At 44.5% G+C, this 21,900-nt stretch overlaps 1 protein-coding gene across 18 annotated transcripts in view; it reads right to left on the bottom strand.

The window, feature by feature from the left end:
• The window catches only part of ABI3BP (ABI family member 3 binding protein), a 1,784,442-nt gene that overhangs the window by 697,101 nt on the left and 1,065,441 nt on the right, over positions 1–21,900 (bottom strand). Inside the window, exons 9-10 of one of the 18 annotated variants that reach the window (XM_086934483.1) lie at positions 14,497–14,571; positions 5,656–5,727 (exon numbers count right to left, since the gene is read on the bottom strand). The exons of the other annotated variants lie outside the window; for them this stretch is intronic. Of the exons in view, the coding sequence (XP_086790609.1) occupies positions 5,656–5,727; positions 14,497–14,571 (147 nt within the window). The remainder of the gene's footprint in view (positions 1–5,655; positions 5,728–14,496; positions 14,572–21,900) is intronic. 18 annotated transcript variants of the gene reach the window in all.

The following is a 21,900-nucleotide window of genomic DNA, read 5'->3' as shown; positions in this document are numbered from 1 at the left end:
GCTACGGACAACTGCCGACGGCTTTTTCTTTCTCTTTTTATCCTAACTTTGGAGGATCCACGCATGCATTACCGGATGTACTTTCATCTCGCCCTGAAGAAACTCCCTGATAGGGATTGAAACGCGTTGGCTGACTGTTTTGCTAATTGCAGTTTGATTGCTTTTAAAAGAAAGAATAATATTAAATAAAGGAGTTTTTTCACATACCAAATTCTACATTTCTCTTGGAATTTATATTTGTGCGCCCCCACATAAGCTAACAAACTACCCGTGATCTGGAAAACACAGCGACGCCAATTAGCAGCTGACGTCGAGGGTGGTTGCACATAAACTTACAAATATCTGGAACTGGGTTCAAGGTGCGGCATCGTAGGGTCCGCTGCTAAACTTTTTTGTGTACACAAATAAAGAGAAGAAATCTGAGAATGTGGAAGACAAAAAGAGAAACAAATGAAGTCCAACAACGTTTAATACTGACATATAGCAAAGAGAGCTACAAGATCCAAAAAACGTTATCAAAGTATTGGAATGTCTTGAAAAAAGATCCAGACATGGGCAATTTAATTGGAGATCGACCAATGGTGTCGTACGGAAAAGCACCAAGCCTATCTGACTCGTTGGTAAGAAGGCATTTTGAAGACAAAAAAACGGAAACTTGGCTTCATCAAAGATCAAAAGGGTTCACCAAGTGTACAACGCGCAAGGCTTGTAGAGTTGCCAGAAATCTGAAGACTCTAAAAGATCAGAGAGGAAGAATTTTCCAAATAAAAGAAGCAATCACTTGTGAATCAACTCACGTAGTATATGTCCTAGAATGTTTTTGCGGTAAGAGATATATAGGGAGCACCACTTGCTCTTTAAAATAACGCATCCTGGAACATACAAGAGCCATACAAAACTTAGACCATACATATGCCATTGCAAAACACCTAAGCACCCATGAAGGCAAGACATGGCTGGACATAAAGTACTCTGGGCTAGCGATGATTCCCCTGCATGAGCGGGGAGGGAATAGACCTCAGCAACTCAGGCGCCTGGAACCCAGGCTGATCATAAGAACTACTCTTTAAGATAAAACTACCTAACCCAGGATGCACCTTGCTGAATATTAACGTGCATATGTATAAAAACGAGAAACTGACAAAGGACTTCTTGTTAACACTACCGTGATCAAGAACAGAGTTCGATACGCATAGGAGATTTGCATTTGAATGAGCAACTTTAACAAGCCAAAAGGAGTGCTGTGTTAATCATCTATGCAGGATAATTACTAGTGAGACACTCTCGCCGCAGGAACCAACTGAGAAAAGCGCTCCTCTCGCACAGGAGGTTGTGCGTTTGTATATACACACAAACACAAACATACGTCCATACTTACCTATGACTACATACCTTTACGATATTTTGGTGGTCAATATTCTTGCTACAATATTTTTGTAACACAATATTTATAACTTGATATTCTGACACAATTTCCATAGAGAACTATTAGGACATGCCCTCCAAAAAAGAAACGGATGAAATGCCGCAGGAGCATGGGACAATTCTACACCGGTGATACTACATATATAAGAATGCATACCCTTTTAACAGTGCAAACTTAGCTTAATAACAATGGAGCTCTAGATTAGAACTGAATTATAATGATGCAATGAGACCCTGCAAGCATCCTGGGGGGAGGATGAGGGGCGTTGAGAGTGGCGTATTGTGTTTCAGTAGGGAAGGAGGGGTTTCACTAGAAAGGCTAATGTGATAGTACAGGGATGTAATGCTCTTCAGTAGGGGCCTAAACTCCATTGGATAATTCTAACAGTACACACCACTATCAACGTCACTATGCATAGGAACATGAATGAAAGCCACTATTCAATGGCCAGGTTTAGTCTACCAAGTCCTACTGGTGAAAGACACCAGGTCTTTGTTTTTTATTTTTTATTTTTGGCTCAAAGTTTAGTCATACATAGACTCATTGCAAAGCATACATTTTGTGTACAAAATGGGTAAGAAGAAGGAAGGAACAACAAAAGAGAGGCAAAGAAACAGAGAAGCAAAAGAAAAAAGAATCATACATTAAGCAAATACTTTAAGCAATCTTTCAGTATCAGAAAATATCCTGCATCATATTTAATCATAATTAACACTGGAGGAAATCCAACAGAGTTTATTCAAGGTCCTTTCGAGCTTTTTCAACAAGGTGAGACCTCTGGCTTTAGCCACAAATAACTCTGCCTCATAAATCCAACAAATAAGAACCAACCATTCTACAGCCTTGGGAGCATTCACAGAGATTCATGCCCTGGTAATACAAAGCTGGGCACACACCAGCATAATCATTACCAGGCATTGAGTATCTCCCTCGCAGTCATATTTAAAAGTGACCCAGGCTAGATGACATAGGCTCGCTCACCCCTGCCCAGAATTCTTGTAGGGAGGGGCAGAGTACAAACATGTACTAAACCAAGGGGACGGGAGCTTACATTTCGGGCATTTAGTTTTATCAGTAGCAGTGTTTGTTCCCCGTTTAAGTATTTTATCTGGGGTGTAAAACAGCAGCCATATGATACGCAGCTGTTGCAGCTTCAAACTAACAAAATATAGTGAGTGGTCTAGTATCTCTAAAGCATGTGGATCCATGAGGCAGAGGTCTCCACTAAGGGCAGTTCGCTTCACTTAACTGCCAGCATCATCAATGTTGGGACTGGAGAGGTCCTGATAAGTAATACTAATTGAAGGCTTTATGCCTGGTCTAAAATAGTACTGCAAGAGTTCTGAGACGTTGATATCAAGTTTATTTTGACATCCTGACTGGATATAGTCCCTCATTTGTAGGTACTTAAAGAAGAGGTATTGTGAAAGCCCGTATGATTCTTGCAATCCTAAGAAAGATCTGAAACCATTAAGGTCGTAAGGCTGACCAATAGTTATGACACTGTTCCGTGCCCAAACTCTACAAGTCAAATCCTGAAAAACAAAGGGGGAAAGCAGGATTATCCCAAAGTGGTATGTGTCTGTTTAAAAAAGCTAGGGAGTATTTGGAGAGGATTTCCTTCCATATATGAATAATATCCCTCAGACCCTTAAATAGTAGTTGGGATCTCCTAATCGATAAATGAAAAACCTATGCTCTTTCCCCGATGCTAATTGATAACAGTTAGATGATGGACCGGAATCGTCTGGGTTGAGTAAGCTGCACTGGCGACCGGTAAAGACTGCCCAGAAGTATAGCAATGACCCTGAAAAAATAGATGAATTTGGGGTGGTCATATTAATGACATTAGTTCGCTGGATAATAGTAAGTGGTAATTTGTTCCAGATTTTAATTTGGAAATTACAGCAGATAACAGAGGTTCTTAGTTCAATTTAATAAAATTGAAAACCTCCGGACATAAATTGATAACCAGATAAACTGCTGTAGTAGTTACCTGGGGATATCTGAAATTGGGTAGAGCAGTTCTCTGCGAGGACTACCCGTGCCCTGGATGTCTTATACAAGGCTTCGGTCAGGTTAATACATTTTTCACTTTCACTGACACCAAAGTCGCATTGTAGTCCACATAAAGTCCCGTGCAACACAGTCACAGGTTTTTTCTGCACCTAAGAGGATCATACCCATATTGATGTTAAGCCTCCCTGCAACATCGAAAGATGTAATTGCCATTTTGGTATGACTGGTAGTATCTCTTCCTGGAAATATAAATGTAAACGTTTTGTACTTGTATAGCGCACAGCTACCCAACAAGGGTCTCCCGGCACTTGTACTGATACCGCTGAGGAACCCTTCCTGGCTTTCCTTGTGAAGTGTCCACTCCTGGACACCTCCATGGTGAAACCAGGCATCCCCAGTGCTGTTGGGGGCCATTGTGGAGATTAAGCAAGCTACTGCCCAGAGTTGCAGCGTGGGGCCCATGATTAGAATAGGAACTGAGGCGAGACTATCAGGTCAGAGGAATTTATGAGCCCGAGACCCACCGAGGCAGGAATCGAACCCTGGTCAGGGGCCTGAGCTCTGCATCTCTAACCATTTGAGCCACACTTCTCCACAACAAACCATGTTGTTTTGAGGAGACTAAGGAGGTGATTGCAGGGTCCAGACGCATGGCCAAGACCTTAGCAAACCATTTTGCATCTGTGTTAATCAAAGATATAGGACTATATGACCCCATATCCTCAGAGGGCTTTTCTTTATTTTTTAAATACAGTAATAGTGGTAGTATTCCATGTATCCGGGGCAACCCCTCCCCCATATAAATGTGTTGAGCCACCTTTAAAAATTCCACAGCTATTATACATTTAAATACCTTGTAGAACTCCAAAGTTATAGCATCCTCGCCTGCCACCTTACCGGTTGGCAAAACCGTTAATGCAGCATCAATCTCTGATATAGAGAAGCCGGCCTGCCACCAGGTCATAGACTTCTATAAGAAGATACTATCCATACATGTGTGACTCACAGTCAGCAAATGGGGAGATGAAGATGGGTCTTGTCAATGAAACAGAAGAGAATCTGGTTGCTGATAGCATGAATTACCAAACAGTTACTGCACCCTAGTATTTGCTCAGCATAGATTCATGAGGACCACAATTTATTCTTATCATGGAGACCTATACCCTTCAGTTATATTCTGGTGTTGGACAATTAACCCATGACAATCTCTTACATACTATTTTCTGTTCTGTTGCCATTAGAAAAATCAGGATTCTCAGGCCTTGAGCATCAAGAAGATCAAGGCATATCAGCCCTTGCTCATATCTAGTGTCTAGTGACTTTATGTAGTTAGCTTTCTAGTTGTATTACATGGAATATCTTTGGGAATTCCCAGAAGTCGTACATAGCCACATGAGAATGGGTGTAAATGCATGACTTTTTTGTGAATTGGGTCCTAATCTTGTAAAATATGGCATAATTGTGGTTTAAAACACAGTTGATAGCAAGTTACTTGGCTGTCGCATTAATGGTAGTTGATATTTGTAAACATTAAATGTACATATCCATGAGTAAGCCTGAATATTCTATAAATTCTACAAACTAAATTGCGATGTAATCCACATAAAATATATTTTGGTGAATATCCTGCCTAATTACTCCAAAACTCATAAAAAATATATTACCCGCTGATTTAGAGTGGAGTTCCCTTAAGTCAACAAATTACTAAATCAAAGTCAAAAAAATAACCATTCAAAACTAGAAATGAATTTCCGATTCATGATGTCATTTTTTCTATCTTCTGAATGTATTCATAGTCAAAATTGGATATTTGTTGAATAGTGTGAATTACACATTTCTTGAATTTCAGTATGAGAAATAATGTCTGGGAAAGATGTGGTCTTCACGATAACCAGTTGGATTATGAACGATCTTCTTTTAGCAGACTAGCATGTGTATACACACACACACACACGCACACACCTCACTTATGGGTTCTCACCATTCATATTTCGGAAAACGCAGTTCACTTGTGTGTTGTGTTAAATTGGCCTGCAAACATTTTTAATTTAGCATTTAACAATCCATAAAAGCGTTGATATTCAAGGGAAATTTGCAAGAGTTACCAGTCTTGTTAGTCACACACATCCTTTGACACTCCCCTTATAGAAATACCCTTTGAGAAATCCAAGCCTCTGAAAGAAAAATTATGGGATGTCTTGTGTATTTACCAAGTGTGCTTGACAATCCAGGAGATGGAGCAATATGTGATTCGAAAGGCTCCGTCTGTCTTTCACTGTACACTGTAACAAAAGCGATGGTTATTTCTTTCGTTTTTGGCATGGGTGGGTTTCATGACGCCATGATGCAGATGGAGCCGCCATGTTGGCATGCTTTGAGCCAGAGGTACCAGAAAGACAACATTACCATTCTACAGGCATGCACGTTCTAACATCAACTAGGACTGTTCTCTGTCCTTACCACCCAACTATATCTTGGTTTCTCAGATGCAAAGCTTAAGAAAGTGCTTGAACATGCGTAGAAGGAAGTAAAACAGACCAGATTATGGGATCTGCCGGTATACAAGCAAAGGCACTCAGCCACTCATTAAACAGCATAAATATGCAAAGCATTAAATGACTTTTACATGCTATCAAAATGGAATGGAATGTCCCTTGTCTTTGATTCAGAATATATCTGAGGTTAGGACGATGTGTTTGGAGATGCCCTGAGACAACCTCTTCTCTTCAAATAATCGTCCAGAGAAACTAGCAATAAAATACAGTGCAAACACTGGATTTCACACTGTGTTGGAGTGCATCTTTTTATTGGAATCTATCCAGCGCGACCTTTTGGCAGCCATAATAGGTATGATCCTTCCTACCTGATCCCCAGAAACGAAATTAAACTGGACCACTGAGAATTGGTTCTCACTGAACTAACGCGCTTACTATACTGCTTTTTTAAGCTCTGCTGTAATTGAAATGGATGGCCTAGCCACGAAACATTTTTGGCTGGTGCTTTTTGATGTCTTCCGTGGCAAGTTAAGGCAGTTCTTTCTCTAAATACCCTTTACCACGGTAATTCTCAAAAAAGAAGTCTGGGGCGGGCAACTTTTCACAAGAATATTTGTGTACATTGTGCTTTCTCTTGTGTTTTTTGACGTTGCGTATTTGTGCAACATTATAGCAATGTGATTTTGTGTGTTGAATTAAGTTGTCATGCTGTGACTGTTTTATTGGGGTTTGCCTTATCATGTGCTATGGTGTTAGGTTTTATTGTTTACTTTAGATATGTCAACAAATGCTGCTACATTTCCAACGAAAGCCAGCACATGACTTTCACTTCTCTGTGACAAGCAACCATTTACCACTGTCTAAGGTGGTAAAAGAGCACTGCTCAGTGGCGTAACGAAACTTGAGGGGGCCCCCCTGCAAACTACATGGAGGGGGCGCCCCTCCCATCTACCGTGCCAGTCTAGAGCACTCAGGCCACCGACCCGCCATACTGCGGAGGATGCGGGGGATTGTTACACCACTGTAACTACTCCAGCCGTTATAAGTATCACTGGATGGTGGAGGTAAAGGTTGGGCTTAGTCTGCCCGCAGGCTATCATAGGTGGTGGTCCATTCATTACAGGGTCCCTGCCATCAGTAAACCGGGGAAGTTTGCCCATTTTTAGGTGGGTGTCCTGATGCAGACTCCTGTCAAGATATACAACACCGGACACACTCATCGTTCAGTTTTGACAAAAGTTCATCCACTGCGCCTTCTCATTTCCGTTTTAAAACATTAGACAATGCGACAATGCAGTATTTCAAAAGCAGATGTAACTACAAAGAGCAAATTTTGATAATACATTTTTATTAGTAGACAATAGCAATCTTAAGAGGCATTGCATAGCTTCATACACACCGTGACCCCAATTCCATCACAGTCTCTCTCTCAGTGAGTCAGTCTCTCTCTCTCAGTGAGTCAGTCTCTCTCTCTCTCTCTCTCTCTGTCATTCAGTCTCTCAGTCAGTCAGTCTCTCTCAGTCAGTCAGTCTGTCAGTCAGTCAGTCTGCCAGTCTCTCTCTCTTTCTGTCAGTCAGTCAGTCAGTCTCTCTCTCTCTCTCTCTCTCTCTCTCTCTCTCTCTCTCTCAGTCAGTGAAATGAATGAATAAATGAAATGAAAAGGGATTTATATAGCGCGTGGCTGCCCGGGAGCGTCCCAGCACTGTGATTGCAGTTAACAACTGAGAAAGAAAAACAGAGGGGTAGAAGAGGGGAGTTAAAGTTATTGCGGGAAAAGGTAGGTCTTAAGTAGCTTCCGGAATTTCATGTAGTTCGGTTCAGCGCGCAGCTGAGTTGGCAAGGAATTCCATAGGGTTGCTGCTGTGACCGAAAAGCGTCGCCCTCCAGTGCGGGCCTTCTTGACTCTGTGGACAGTGGCCAGGTTACCTTGGGAGGAACGCAGGGACCTGTTAGGTTTATATGGGTAGAGCATGGTCTTAAGCATGGGGGGCCCTTGATTTTGCAGAGCTCTGTGAGTAGTACATAGGGCCTTGAATTTGATCCTTTCACGGATCGGTAGCCAATGGTTTAGCTGATGCTCTCCGCGGGGTGCCTGTCAGAAGCCTTGCTGCAGCGTTTTGGGTTTGCTGAAGAATGTTAATAGTGGATTCTGGGGCCGCCAAGAAGAGGGCGTTGCTATAGTCTAATCTGGATAAGATTAGACCTTGAATAAGCAGTTTTTGAGACTGTGTGGGGAGTAATGGAAGAATCTTCCTAGCAGAGCGGAGTAGGCCCACACAGGTACCAGCCGTTTTTTTGGCCTGCGTTTTCAGGGAGAGGTCTTGCTCCAGCCAGAAACCCAAGCTTTTGAGTTCTGTCTTGGGTTGTGGAAGGGTTCCTAAGCATGATGGCCACATAGCAATGGGGAGGGATGTAGTTTGGTGTCCCAGCAGCATGAGCTCAGTTTTAGAGCCATTTAGCTTAAGCCTTGAGTCACACATCCAGTTATGGATTCCTTCAAGACAGTCATGAAGGTTTCTAAGTTTGTCACTTTCTAAAGAGAACGAAACAACCATTTGGGTGTCATCAGCGTATGTGACGGCTTTGATCCCAAAGGGAATGACCACATCCTCCAGGGGGGCCATGTATATGTTAAACAATGTAGGGCTCAAGGAAGAGCCCTGAGGAACCCCACACTGGAGGGGTAAAGATTTGGATCGCACATTCCCTTCACAGACCTGGAAGGTTCTGTCCTTAAGGAAGGATGTGAGCCAACATAGTGCTGTGTCTCTCACCCCTAGGTTGAGGAGTCGCTGGATCAGGATCTTGTGATCCACCGTGTCAAATGCAGCGCTTAGATCCAGGAGGATCAGTAGAGCCGATCCTCCTGAATCCAAGATGCACCTGGCTTCTTCGACCACTTTCAGAAGAGCGGTCTCGGTCCCCTGACCCGGGCGGAAACCTGTCTGCGAGGGGCGAAGGAGATTGTTGGATTCAAGGAAAGCCGACAGTTGCTGATTGACAGCCTTCTCTGCAATCTTACTTATACCAGGCAACAGAGAGATTGGATGAAGTTTAGAAAGGTCTTGAGGATCAAGTCCTGTTTTTTTCTGTAAAGCCTTAACTATTGCGTGATTCCAATTGGGGGGGACCACTCCTTGGCTAAGTGAAGCATTTATAAGGTTGGTGGCCAAATGCGAGATGGTAGGTCCGACTTGTTTGATGATGTTAATAGGGGCTGGGTCATTCGGTGAACCACTTTTCATGCCTAATAGAACTTTTAGGAAGTCTTCATTGGACAGCTGGTTAAAACTGTCCAAGGTCGGGCCAATGGTTGAGGGCAGCAGGGCAGTAGGGGGATTGTAGTCAGATTTTGGCGGAAGGGCTTGTAAGATGTTTGTTATTTTATTCTGGAAGAAGGTTGCTACTTGGTTGCACCTAGCAATTGTGCGTTCCTGAACTGAAGGGGGGTTAGGAATTTTAAGTAGCTCTTTGACTATTTTATAGGTCTCCCGGGACGAGTTAGAGGCAGATTTAATTTTTTCTTCAAAGAAGGAGGCTTGGGCTGTTTTTCGGGCTGATTTATAAGCCCTTATTGCTTTTTTGTATTCCTCTTTGTTGAGGGGATCCCAATCTTTCCTCCATTTCCGCTCTTGGATTATACAGATTTTTCTGAGGTTCCTCAATTCTTGGGAATACATGGAGATCTGAAGATTTTGCTTTTTTTCTTTTGATTTTTCTTGGGTGCGACTGAGTCCAGGGTGGAGGTGAGCCATCTAGTAAAATTTTCGTCTGCTTTCACGGGGTCAGGGTCTGCGGGAGGGGCAGAGTGAATTAGTTCCTGGGTCCAGTTCTCGAGTGAGAGTTTTGACCATATTCTATCCTGCTCTCTAGAGATTTGAATTTGGGGGGTGTCTAGAATGGTTTGCCATGTGAATGGGATAAGGAAGTGATCAGACCATGGAAGAGGGAGTGGGGGTAAAATTTCTATCTTGGGGAAGTTAGCGAAAACTGGGTCTAAAAGGTGTCCTTTGCCATGCGTTGCCTCTGAGTTTATTAAGCAGAGGTCGAATGCCTTTAATTCTGAAATGAGGTCGCTTGCAATTTTATCTGTGCTGTCCTCAAAATGGAGGTTAAGATCTCCTAGTAGGATGAAATTGGAGGTCGAGGTGCAGGAGGAGATTGTGGACTCTAGCAGCGATCCGACAAAATTTCCTAGACTTCCAGGCGGGCGGTATATAAGAGTACCCGAGAGGGATTTGTTAGGAGTGATTTGGAAGGAAAAGTGGACGCTTTCGCAATCCTCAATTCCTCCCTCTTGTGTCCTGCATGTAAGGTTGTCTCTGTGCACGATCGCTAAACCAACTCCTTTTCCCTTCGTTCTGTTCTGGTACTGTATTAGATAGCCGTGGGGTAACATGTTGACAATATCTGCCTCGGAGTGAGACGTCAGCCAAGTTTCCGTGAGGAAAAGTATGTCTGGCTTAATATCTTGGATCAGCAGGTTGATCTCTATAGAATGTTTGGATGCGGATCTACAGTTAAGCAGAGCAAGGATGACATATTTTGGTATATGGCAATTAGCTTTCCAAATGGGCTCACCCTGAAGCGAAGGAGGTGGGATGAGAGGGGAGGCAGCCGTGCTGTAATGTAAAAGGTGATCTCAGGAATATTTGATCCGGTGATTAAGTAAAATGGGCATAGTGGGTGGCCCTGTGCCCGGCCTGGCTTGGACGGGCCCAGACGGGCTTGCCTCTGGCGCGCCTCTGGCGCGCAATCGGCGCGCCCGCTGCGCCCGCCCGCTGTGCGGACGGAAAGTGGGCTTCATTTTATAGCGAGTGGGCCCAAATCGCCCAGCCACTAGAGCGCTGTCCAGGCCCCGTTCCAAGATGGCGCCCGTAGTTCTGCGCCTCGAGGGGGATTGCAAGAGTGACCGGGAGCCCTGAGAACGGCTTCGTTTCAGGCAAAAGATTCTGCAGGGAGAAGCAGCTCACAGCGGTTGTCGGGGGCAATTTACACGTATATTTTACACCAAAACACGATAAAATGCAATAATGCCAATATTAAAAAAGAGCTATTCGTTTTTAAAGTGCAGTGGTCAAAAAAGGAAAGTAACAATTATTCTGCTACTAGAATTCTAACCTCCCGGCTTCCGCCTCAGGAGTTTGTGCAATCAAGCAATATGGGAAGGGACAGTGTGAGGCTCTTTTATAGCGAGTGGGCCCAAATCGCCCAGCCACTAGAGCGCTGTCCAGGCCCCGTTCCAAGATGGCGCCCGTAGTTCTGCGCCTCGAGGGGGATTGCAAGAGTGACCGGGAGCCCTGAGAACGGCTTCGTTTCAGGCAAAAGATTCTACAGGGAGAAGCAGCTCACAGTGGTCGTAGGGGGCAATTTACACATATATTTTACACCAAAACACGATAAAATACAATAATGCCAATATTAAAAAAGAGCTATTCGTTTTTAAAGTGCAGTGGTCAAAAAAGGAAAGTAACAATTATTCTGCTACTAGAATTCTAACCTCCCGGCTTCCGCCTCAGGAGTTTGTGCAATCAAGCAGTCTCTCTCTCTGTCAGTTTCTCATCCAGTCAGTCTCTCAGTCAGTCAGTCTTCAGTCTCTGAGTCAGTCAGTCTCTACTCTCTCTCCACTCTCTCTCTCTCTCCATTCTCTCTCTCAACTCTGTCAACTCTATCTCTACTCTCTCTCCACTGTCTCTCTCCCCACTGTCTCTCTCTCCACTTTCTCTCCCTATATTCTCTCTATACTCTCTCACTCTCCCTCTCTCTCTCTCCACTCTATCTCCACTGTCTCCCTCCACTCTCTCTCCACTCTCTATTCTCTCTCTCCACTGTCTCCCTCCACTCTATCTCTCCACTCTCTCTCCACTCTCTATTCACTCTCTCTCTATCTCCCTCCACTCTCTATTTCCACTGTCTCTCTCTACTCTCTCCACACTCTCTCCACTCTCTCCCTCCACTCTCTCTCTCTACTCTCTCGCCACTCTCTCTCCACTGTCTCTTTCTCCACTCTCTCTCCACTCTCTCTCTTTCCACTTTCTCCCTCTCCACTGTCTCCCTACACTCTCTCTCTCCACTCTCTCTCCACTGTCTCTCTCTCCACTATCTCTCTCCACCCTCTTTCTCTACTCTCTCTCTCCACTGTCTCTCCTCTCTCTCTCTCCACTGTCTCTCTTCTCTCTGCCTTGCACCCTTCTCCCCTCTGCCTTGCACCCTTCTCCCCTCCCCCTTGCACCCTTCTTCCCTCCGCTTTGCACCCTTCTCCTATCTGCCTTGCACCCTTTTCCCCTCTGCCTTTCACCCATCTCCTCTCTACCTTGCACCCATCTCCCCTCTGCCTTGCACCCTTCTCCCCTCTGCCTTGCACCCTTCTCCCCTCCACCTTTCACCCTTCTCCTCTCTGCCTTGCACCCTTCTCCCCTCTGCCTTGCTCTCTTCTCCCCTCCCCTTGCACTCTTCTCCCCTCTTCCTTGCACCCTTGCACCCTTCTCCTCTCTGCCTTGCACCCTTCTCCCCTCTGCCTTGAACCCTTCTCCCCTCCCCCTTGCACTCTTCTCCCCTCTGCCTTGCACCCTTCTCCTCTCTACCTTGCACCCTTCTCCTCTCTGCCTTGCACCATCTCCTCTCCACCTTGCACCCATCTCCTCTCCGCCTTGCACTCTTCTCCTCTCTGCCTTGCACCCTTCTCCTCTCTACCTTGCACCCTTTTCCCCTCTGCCTTGCACCCATCTCCTGTCCGCCGTGCACCCTTCCCTCCTCCGCTTTCCACCCTTCTCCCCTCCGCCTTGCACCCTTCTCCCCTCTGCCTTGCACCCTTCTCCCCTCCACCTTGCACCCTTCTCCCCTCCGCCTTGCACCCTTCTCCCCTCCGCCTTGCACCCATCTCCTCTCTGCCTTGCACCCTTCTCCTCTCTACCTTGCACCCTTCTCCCCTCCCCCTTGCACCCTTCTCCCCTCTGCCTTGCACCCATCTCCTCTCTGCCTTGCTCCCTCTCCTCTCTACCTTGCACCCTTCTCCCCTCCCCCTTGCATCCTTCTCACAAGACCTGGAACCCATCTCCTCTCTGCCTTGCACCCTTCTCCTCTCTGCCTTGCACTCATCTCCTCTCTACCTTGCACCCTTCTCCCCTCTGCCTTGCACCCTTCTCGGCCCCCCTTAACAACCACCCTGCGGACGCCCGTATGGTGCGTTCTAACAAGAGTGCTTACCTGAGGGCACCATTTTGCTGCCTCATCCCTTCTCATATGAGCTTTGCCCTTGAGAATGCTGACAGTCTGACTCTGAGGGCCCCCACTCCCAAAGGGGATACCGACTCAAGACATACTCCACCTTTCTCACAGTTTAAATTCTGTGAAACAATATACTGATGTTATAGAGGCAAATTCATTAAAGAATACAAACTTTCCACACCACCCTCATCAGAAAGCTCGAAAATATCCAACCCAAAGATTTCCTATAGGAATGAAGCTATTGTTTAAAATACTTCACAGTGGAGAGCTGCAGCTAAAGGTGCGGTGTTACATGACAACCAAAGTTGTGAAATAGTACTACAATATTTGACAACATTGAGAAGATAAGATCTTGAAACCATTAATCCAAAACATAGTCTTGTAAGTGTGTGGGACAGTGTGTTACCCGTCTGCCAATTCTTCTAGGAAATGGCAACCAGTTCATGAATAACATGCATATTTGCATCCATACTCTTGTCATGAGTGTGGTATGTGCCTTCAAAGCCTGCCGGAAGAACACCATCTCCATTTCCCCTCTCACAACTAGGTAGACCTGACCTCATGACTTGTTGCTAATTGCTCTGTGCTGCCTCCGGCTCGGGCCCCCACCCACCCCATCCTCTTTTCGGGCCTTGCTAGCTCTGACTGAAGAGAAACATTGCAACTTGTTACTTTGTTTCTATTCAGTCAGAGGGAGGGGGCGAGGGGCTCGGAGCAGGCTGCAGACAGCCTACACCTGCTTTAGAGGGAGAGAGGCTTGCTTCAGTGCAAGCCTCTCTCACAGCTCTCCGAAGAGCTAAGGGGCCGGGGCCCCCTTCATTTACTGAAGAGAGTGCCCCCCCCCCCCCCCGCGGGTGCTGCGGGGGTGTTTGTTGTGCCCCTGGCACTGCTCCAACTACTTAAGGCACTATTAAGCTCGAAACAGTGGCAACGACTGTGTTCACTTCTTTGTGATTTGGCCCACCATGTCTGTGCTATGGACTGTCCAGTGATGAAGCGCCTGAGCTTTTTTTGTATAATTAATTGTTCGTCATGCAAAGGTGTCTGGGACTCATCTGTTCCAGTCCACCATATATAAAACGACACACTATATAGAAGGGTTTCTCTGCACAATATTTTGCAACATCAGTGTTATGATTGTATGATATCTGCACACAAGTGTTTAACAAAATTAAAGTTATAAATATCTTGTCCTGTTGTGTGCTTGAGCTGAGCAAGACAAGAAAAGGAGAGGTCTAATGGGAAAAGTATGCAGTATGGAGAGAAGCAGCAGCCATCTTAAGAGGTGACAGATGATGAAAAAAGCAATGATGGCAAAAATGGTGTTACCCAGAAAAGCCTCTGAATTTTTGGAGACAATAGGCAACGCAGAACTTTTGGTTCCAGGTAGACTTTCAATAGCAGCTGCAATGGAAAAGGTCAGGTCAGATGAGAAATGAAAATTATTATTCTGTGTATCTAGTTTTTCTGACAGCAATGCAGATAGTGCTTCTTTCATGTAATATCTATCATACAACCCACACCTAGTAACAAATTAAGTATTATAAAGGAGGCCTTATATTGCGCACGTTGGTGTTCCTTGTTACATACTGCTTCACGATAAGATTTGAGGAAAATGGTAATGAAGCTGGATCCTTGTCAGGTATCCAGGGTCACAGTGATTTATTTCTACCACAATTTAGGTAACACATACAGGATCACACAAAAGCCATTGCAGCTGAACAAAATATAAATTCAACGAATATTAGACATAATCATGATTTTAACCAATTACTAATGTGCTTACTTTGCAAAATAATATGTGCCGGAGCCCAACTTTTCGCCCAGAAGTCCTTGGCCACACGGTTGAATGTTAGGGGTCTGGAATAACAAGGCTGCATAGTCTTCATTCCCACGAATGCCTCTTTCATCCTCCACCAGACACTCCCTGTCCCTTTCTCACACTCTTAAAGGCTCTTTTTTACACCTGCTTTATTTCTTTGTCATTGTACTTCTGTCTTTCTCTTGTTCTTTCTCTGCCCTTTTGTATTTTTCTCTCTCCTACTCTGGATGAAAGTCTGTTGAGGAAGAAATGTGTCCCGAAAAATCAGGGCCAGTATGCCCCACCTGCAACCTCCACCTCAAATTAAGCAATGACTTACCTTCTTGACTACAAAATCCCTTTTTCATATTTACCAGATGCTAAATCATAAGAATCCTGTATAAAAAGCACAGTGCTTAGAATTACAGAGAGAAGAAATGGATAGTTGGACGATTTGTCTCGCTGTTTAGGGATTTCAGGGAAATTGTGGTGAAAGGTGCTATTAGTCTTATAGTGTATATGTGGTAAGGCATTAAAATATGTTAATTGCAGGGCCGGACTGGCAACCCAAAGCAGCCCTGGCAATTTTATCAGATTAACCCCAGGGTGGGGAGATTCATGTGTGAGACGCTGCTGGTTTTGTTACTGCAGGCCAATATTGCAGCACCACTACAAAGCCAGCCTCCAGTAATAAAACCATCCCCCACTGCTGCAAAACCGGCCCCCACCCTTCCAGCCTCCCTTGGAAATGCCCAATGCCCGCTATGGCCAGTTCGACCCTGGTTAATCGTACTTCCTCTCATAATGCAAATATTAGGTGCTTTAAAATAGTCAATTAAGAAGAAGCTCTGTCCAAAATTCCAATCTTAGCTTCATCTTAGGGCTCACTTATAAGATACACAGCAAATCAGCAAAAATAATGTGTTGAATATTTTAACGGTCTCCACAATCGCTCGTGTTTCCCGAGCATGTGGGAGTGGGTCCAGTCTCACTGACACAAATGTTATGTTTGTCTTCCATGTGATTCATTAGAGGATAAGCATGGGCGAATTTTGCGAATCTCGCGTTCGCGAATTTTGCGGATTTGCGAACACGCAATTCGCAAAATCCGCGAATTCTCGCAAATTTGCGGATTTTTTTTTTTTGTGTGTTCGCGCGGGTTTCTGCCAGTTCGCGAGGGTTTTGTACAATTTCGCAAACGCGAACTTACCTGTCGGGTCGCAAGTTTCGCGAACTTGTTGTTTCTACGTGTCCAGCCTGTTTGGGACACTCTTCTTCATCACTGCCACTCTCTGTCACCACTGCCACTCTTTGACTACTCATGCCACCCTCTGGCCCACCCATGCCACCCTCTGTTTCATCACAGCACCCTCTGGTTGTCCAGTCAGTGTACATTATTGTGGCAAAGCAAGCACACCTTCCCTGCCTCAAGTGACCTGAATTAATTTGGGGCTGATTAATGTGTCACAGAATATTTTTTTAGCTGGCACCTGCTTCCTTAGTGCTTCCTGATTAGTGATCTTTTGCACTTGCTAAGTGCTTTCATTGTTGCAAAATTAGTTACAACACCTGCCCTGCCCCAACTGACAATAATGAATTAGGGGCTGATTAATGGATTTGAACTTCCAGCCTGGCTCCTGCTTGTCTCCCTTAGCTGTAATTCAGGACCTTTGTGGCATATGTGTAACTATTCTGAGGTTCAGAGCAGGGTCACATAATAGTTGCAACTGGCAACTGAACTCTGGAGGGGCCCCTCAGGAAGCACTACAGGAAATGGCTACTAATGATGAGCCTGAACTTTTGAACCTGGTAAGTAGTTTCAGTTTTGCTAAGATCGTATTTCTGCAATTTTACGCTTATTCGCGGGGCGCGAAGTTGTACTGGGAAGCCGCGAACTCACGCGAACAGTGCGAGCAAAATCCGCATCTCGCGGATTTGCGGATTTTGCGGGAGATTCGCGAATCTCGCGGATTGCGAATTTACCGAAAATCCGCAAAATCCGCGAGCGAAACGGATTTTCCGCCCATGCTTATTAGAGGATTTATTGAGCTAGCCATCTCAATGCTCACAGTGTGAGCATAGGATCGGATTGACCAGCATTTGTAAGCACCACACTGTAAGCAACATTGCAGTGCTGCGTCAAATGGAGAGGTCAGGACAGAGCCGTATCTACTAAAATATGACGCATTTCTTATCTCTCCCTGCGCTGACGTACTAGTGGCTGCTGATGAAGCGAGGTTCAGAAATAAATTATATTTTAACTCGCGAAGTTAAACTTCCATAATAATTAATTGTATTAATGAGTTTATGCACGAAGATGTACTAATCAACCTAGATTAAAATGCATACATGACATAAGGGATTAATAAGTATTATGGTGTTGGGTAGTGTTGATGAGACAGATTTTCTGTAGGGGCGCTGGATCACTGCCAAGCGGCAATGCGTTACAACCATGAGTCTTTTTGTGCAGAAAAGGACACCTTCCTGTAAAAAAACAATCCTCTTAGGCTTTAAGCTTACCCTTTCTACATGTGCTGCAGAATGCAGCACATGTAGAAAGAGGAAAACCAAGGGGAAATAAACATATTTGTCATTGTTAATCCTCACCTGGGAGGGTGTCACATTTTTACGCAATCCCTAGTTTACTAGTCTTAGCAAATCTGGGAATGTGACAGAATACCTGGTTGGATGTGTGGGAAAACCCAGGCTCTATCCATGGAACGCCTTCCCAGGGCAGAGCAACGCAGCGCACCAACTTGCGCTGCCTTGGGTTACTCCAGATTTACTGTGCCACGCAGAGCTGCGCAAGGTGGCTCAGCGTGGCAAAGTGACTCTGATTTAAGGGCTTACGTTGCCCTTGATAATTCTGGCCCCTGATGCTTATCACAGTACTTAATGCCCCATTCAGGTAACAGTCTGTGAATCTACTGCCCATATTTACAACTCTGATTCCTTTTATCCGGTACTCTTAATCTATCATAGCTAACCTGTTCATGTTCACATCCAGTAGGGCTATGGAAATGTCTTACTTATTTACAAGAATCGGAAGCCAGTTCCGTGAAACCACAAGGTACAGATCCTCTTTTACAGGAACAACTCGTCAGTGATCGCTGTGCTTGTTGATAAACAGATTATAGGAGTTACAGCGGATTAACCTGCTGCTAGGCCTGAGGTTCAGCTTGCGGAGCGTTGTTCTGTGAGTGGATAAGCCAAAAATGAGCGGTGCTAACACATTTGGTCTCGCAGTTTAGGAAGTAAATGATAAAATGGGTAGAAAACAATCATGCCTCTGGCAGAGCAGAGTGTAATCTTTGGCCCTTCTGCTGTATTGCCCTCAGTTTATATCCCTCCTTTGGCCCACCCATCTCTTTTAATCTGGAGAGTTCAACTAATATCTACCCCTCACTTTCACACCAATTCATACCATTTCCTTTCAGTAATTCTGTAAAGAATCCTAGTTAGTGCTGATGCAGGCCCATGTTTAAAAGTGTTTTTCATTTCTTCTATGTCAGAGGACCACTGCACAGGCCTGAGGCCATATATGCTCTTTTTATATCGTCAGATCCTTCTCATTCAGAGCGCCCCATTTTGTAATGGACCTGACCTGACATTTTACAAATTAGCAGATGGGTCTGGGAGGTGTGAAATATCATTAGCTAATGCTATAGAAAGTGGCAATACGTGTGTTTTGACAACTTTTTGTAGTAATACATACACTTGTGCTGTGGTGTAATGTAATTGGACACTTGTAGAGCGCAACTGTCACTCCGAGGAGCATCATGGCGCTAAGCGGATCCCAGAGTTGGAACAAAATTGGGTGGCTGAGGGAGTTGCAAAAGAGTTAGATAAATGTTCTGCATAGGGCATATGGGGCTGAGAAGATCCAAGTTTTGGAGCCTATCACTGAGAGCGATTTTCCTCTCTTTGAGACATATCTAAATGCTGGTGTTTTTAACAGGTTTGCATTAGAGGATCTAAGACTCCGTGAGGGTATATAACGTGTGAATCTAGTTTGGAGGTAGTGTGGACCTGAGAAGTGAAATATTCTGAAGGTGATTATCAGAATCTTAACAGGACTCTTTAATGGATTGGCAGCCAGTGGAGTGCTTCAGATGACCTCCTAGGCCATTTCAGCACTAGACGTGCTGCTGCGTGTTGGACCATTTGGAGTTTGTGTAAGACTGACTTGTTGGAACCTGCGTAAAGGCTGTGACTATAGTCCGATTTAGACGTGATTAGGGTCACAGCAACTGTCTGCTTGTCTAAGATGGGAAGCAAGTCAAAAAAATATTTGAGTGGTTTTATGATATGGAAACAAGTTCCAGCAACTTGCTGTTTGAAGGAGAGTGTGTCATCAAATTTGATTCCTAGGTTTCTGACCAATCTCACTGTGTTTGAAGAAGGGGGAGTGTCAGCTGGCCACCAAATATTAGGGGACAAAGTGTTCTCCAGTCCTAATGATAGTATTTCCGTCTTTTCTGGGTTGCACTTTAGATGATTGTTTTTCATTTATTGGAAAGTGGCTGTGAGGCATAAGCGGAGGTTTTCTTCCACCTGTGTGGTGTTTTTGTCCAGGACCAGGATTAACTGTGTATCGTCCGCATATGAGATGTTTTCTATATTGAAGGACGATATCAGGCTGATCAATGGGGCCATGTAGGCATTAAAAAGTATAGGGCTAATGATGGACCCCTGAGGGACACCGAAGAGCAGTGGTTTTTGGATTAGGAGTACCCATCAATATCATCTTATCCTGACCCTTTATATTACCATCCTGGACCAAAGCTACCTTGCACAAGCCTTAAGAAAAGGAGAATTATATTACACTCTCCCAATGAAAGAACTAAGAGAACCGTTCTGGCTTCTGCTGGTGTACCTGCTGGGTTAACACTTGCTATCATGGTTATATTAGTTAGCCCCCTGATAGACTTACCGTCCCACCAGCCTGCTCTGATGCCTGCAACCTGCTTCTGAATCCTGAATCCCAAGATTGGATTGTCTGGCTGATACAATTCCCCAAAAGAGCCTGAAACCTGCTGAAAATGCTGGTGCATACCCTATAAGAGGTTGTGAAGGGCCTTGTAACTAGTTGCCTGGTTTGTGTTTTTTCTCACAGACGAACCCAGAGAACTGGAGTCATTAGAATCTGCCCTTAAAATATGGAAGATACAGCTCCTGGTATTTGGCTATCATGGAGTGGCATTTGTACCACAAAAAATGAAACTACTTTCTGCACACATCCATTATAGACAAAGGGTTCTGTGGCACCCATCCAATAAATCAGCATCCTCCTCAGATTGAGAAACCCCTTGTCCTGCTGAGAGAAAACCAGAGTCCATAAAAGCTATTCAGCACAATGCCTGTAAGTGCAGGCCAGCCACGTGGAGCCTTTGTCAGATAACAATCATCAGCACCACTCACTTGAAATAGTGAAAACTCACTAAAATCAACCAAAGAAGAACCAACCAAGGAGCCCTGAGGAGCATCCTGGGACCTTACCTTACAACTCCCCTATGAACAGGTACCGTCTGTTGCTTCTAGCTTCTGAATTTGGATTGTCTTGCTTTGTCGAGGATACCACTGAGCACATCTGGACTTATGGAACCCAGCTCAACTGCAACTCACCACTTTGCTAATCTTATTTATGCTCCAGGTTGAAGATTGCAACCCTGATTGTAAGTGAAGTGGGAAATTCAGATCACCGTGCAAGTTGCTGCTCATACTGGGATCGGAATTGTGAGAGTTTTGTGTTAAGAACACTACCTTTGCAATTTACCCCTGCTACATTTCTGTGAGTCGAACCTGCCAAAGTGCACCAGGTAAAAACATGAGGGGACGCTTTGATACATGTACAAAACTGGGTGTTGTAAACACCATTTCCACATACAGTTCCTTTTTTTACAGAGGAAAACTCCACCAAAACTATGGCATCATATCTATATATCACATAATTGGTTATCTAAATGCCCCACTAAAGAGTGGGGTATTAACCAACTAGCTCAGAATCAAGATCAAATGCAAAAGCAGAACTATTTGGTTGGCCATTACCCTCTACGCCATCAGACCATGTACCCTGAGACCTCCCGATGTGCCGCCATCAGACTTTTACATTTTTGCTTTCTCCCTTTAACTATGATCAACCTTTTATTTACCTTTGTTTGATATGGGGATGCTTAACTTTGTACTATTATGTTTTCGATCCGCATGTCAGGATGAATGGGAGTTAATTTGCAGTTTCCATCACGACTGAGACCTCTTTCCATCCTTTCCAATCTGGCAGATTCCCAGAATGTACCATCTTTTTTTCTGCACACCTTATACCCTTGCTAGTCCTCTGTCTCACCCTCTACTTAAAACTCCTACAGCTTCACTAAGTTCTCACGTCATCCTCAACATTTCACACTCTCTTTTACATCACTATTGCTAAAATTTCCGATGATTTACTATTTCCGCATCTTGCTACCAATTTCTCTTGGGGCTCTTTTACATGCTGGGCTCAGGCTCCGTGATGAGTTGTGCCAGGTTATATTAATCCCGGATGTTGAGGTTTGAAGTGTATCCAAAATCCAATCAACCAAATGAGGACAGACAATCGTAGAGGTCAAACAAAAAGGACAATAAAGTAACAAGGGGTTCTGGGAAATATGATCATCTCTAGATGGAGAATGCTTCTGTAAGATACCATGCTGAGCATGAAAACATCATCGCCCTGTAGAACAGAAGACATATTTAGAAATTGCTTGGCGTGGGAATCACAGATTTTGAATTCTGTGCTTCCACATTTGCTCTGTTTCACATTAGGAAATAAGCATTAATGCTGCAAAGCACATTCACAATTTATTTTCCTCAGACAATACTTTTCAGCATGTAATGCAATTCCTGAAGCCATGAAATCAAACAGGAGGCTGCATAGGTACAACAGCAACACACTC

Source organism: Lissotriton vulgaris, chromosome 8 (assembly GCF_964263255.1).
Source record: "Lissotriton vulgaris chromosome 8, aLisVul1.2, whole genome shotgun sequence".
In the NCBI taxonomy this organism is placed as follows: Eukaryota; Metazoa; Chordata; class Amphibia; order Caudata; family Salamandridae; genus Lissotriton; species Lissotriton vulgaris.
Note: the sequence above shows the minus strand (reverse complement) of the source record. Positions and strands in the feature narration are given on the sequence as shown.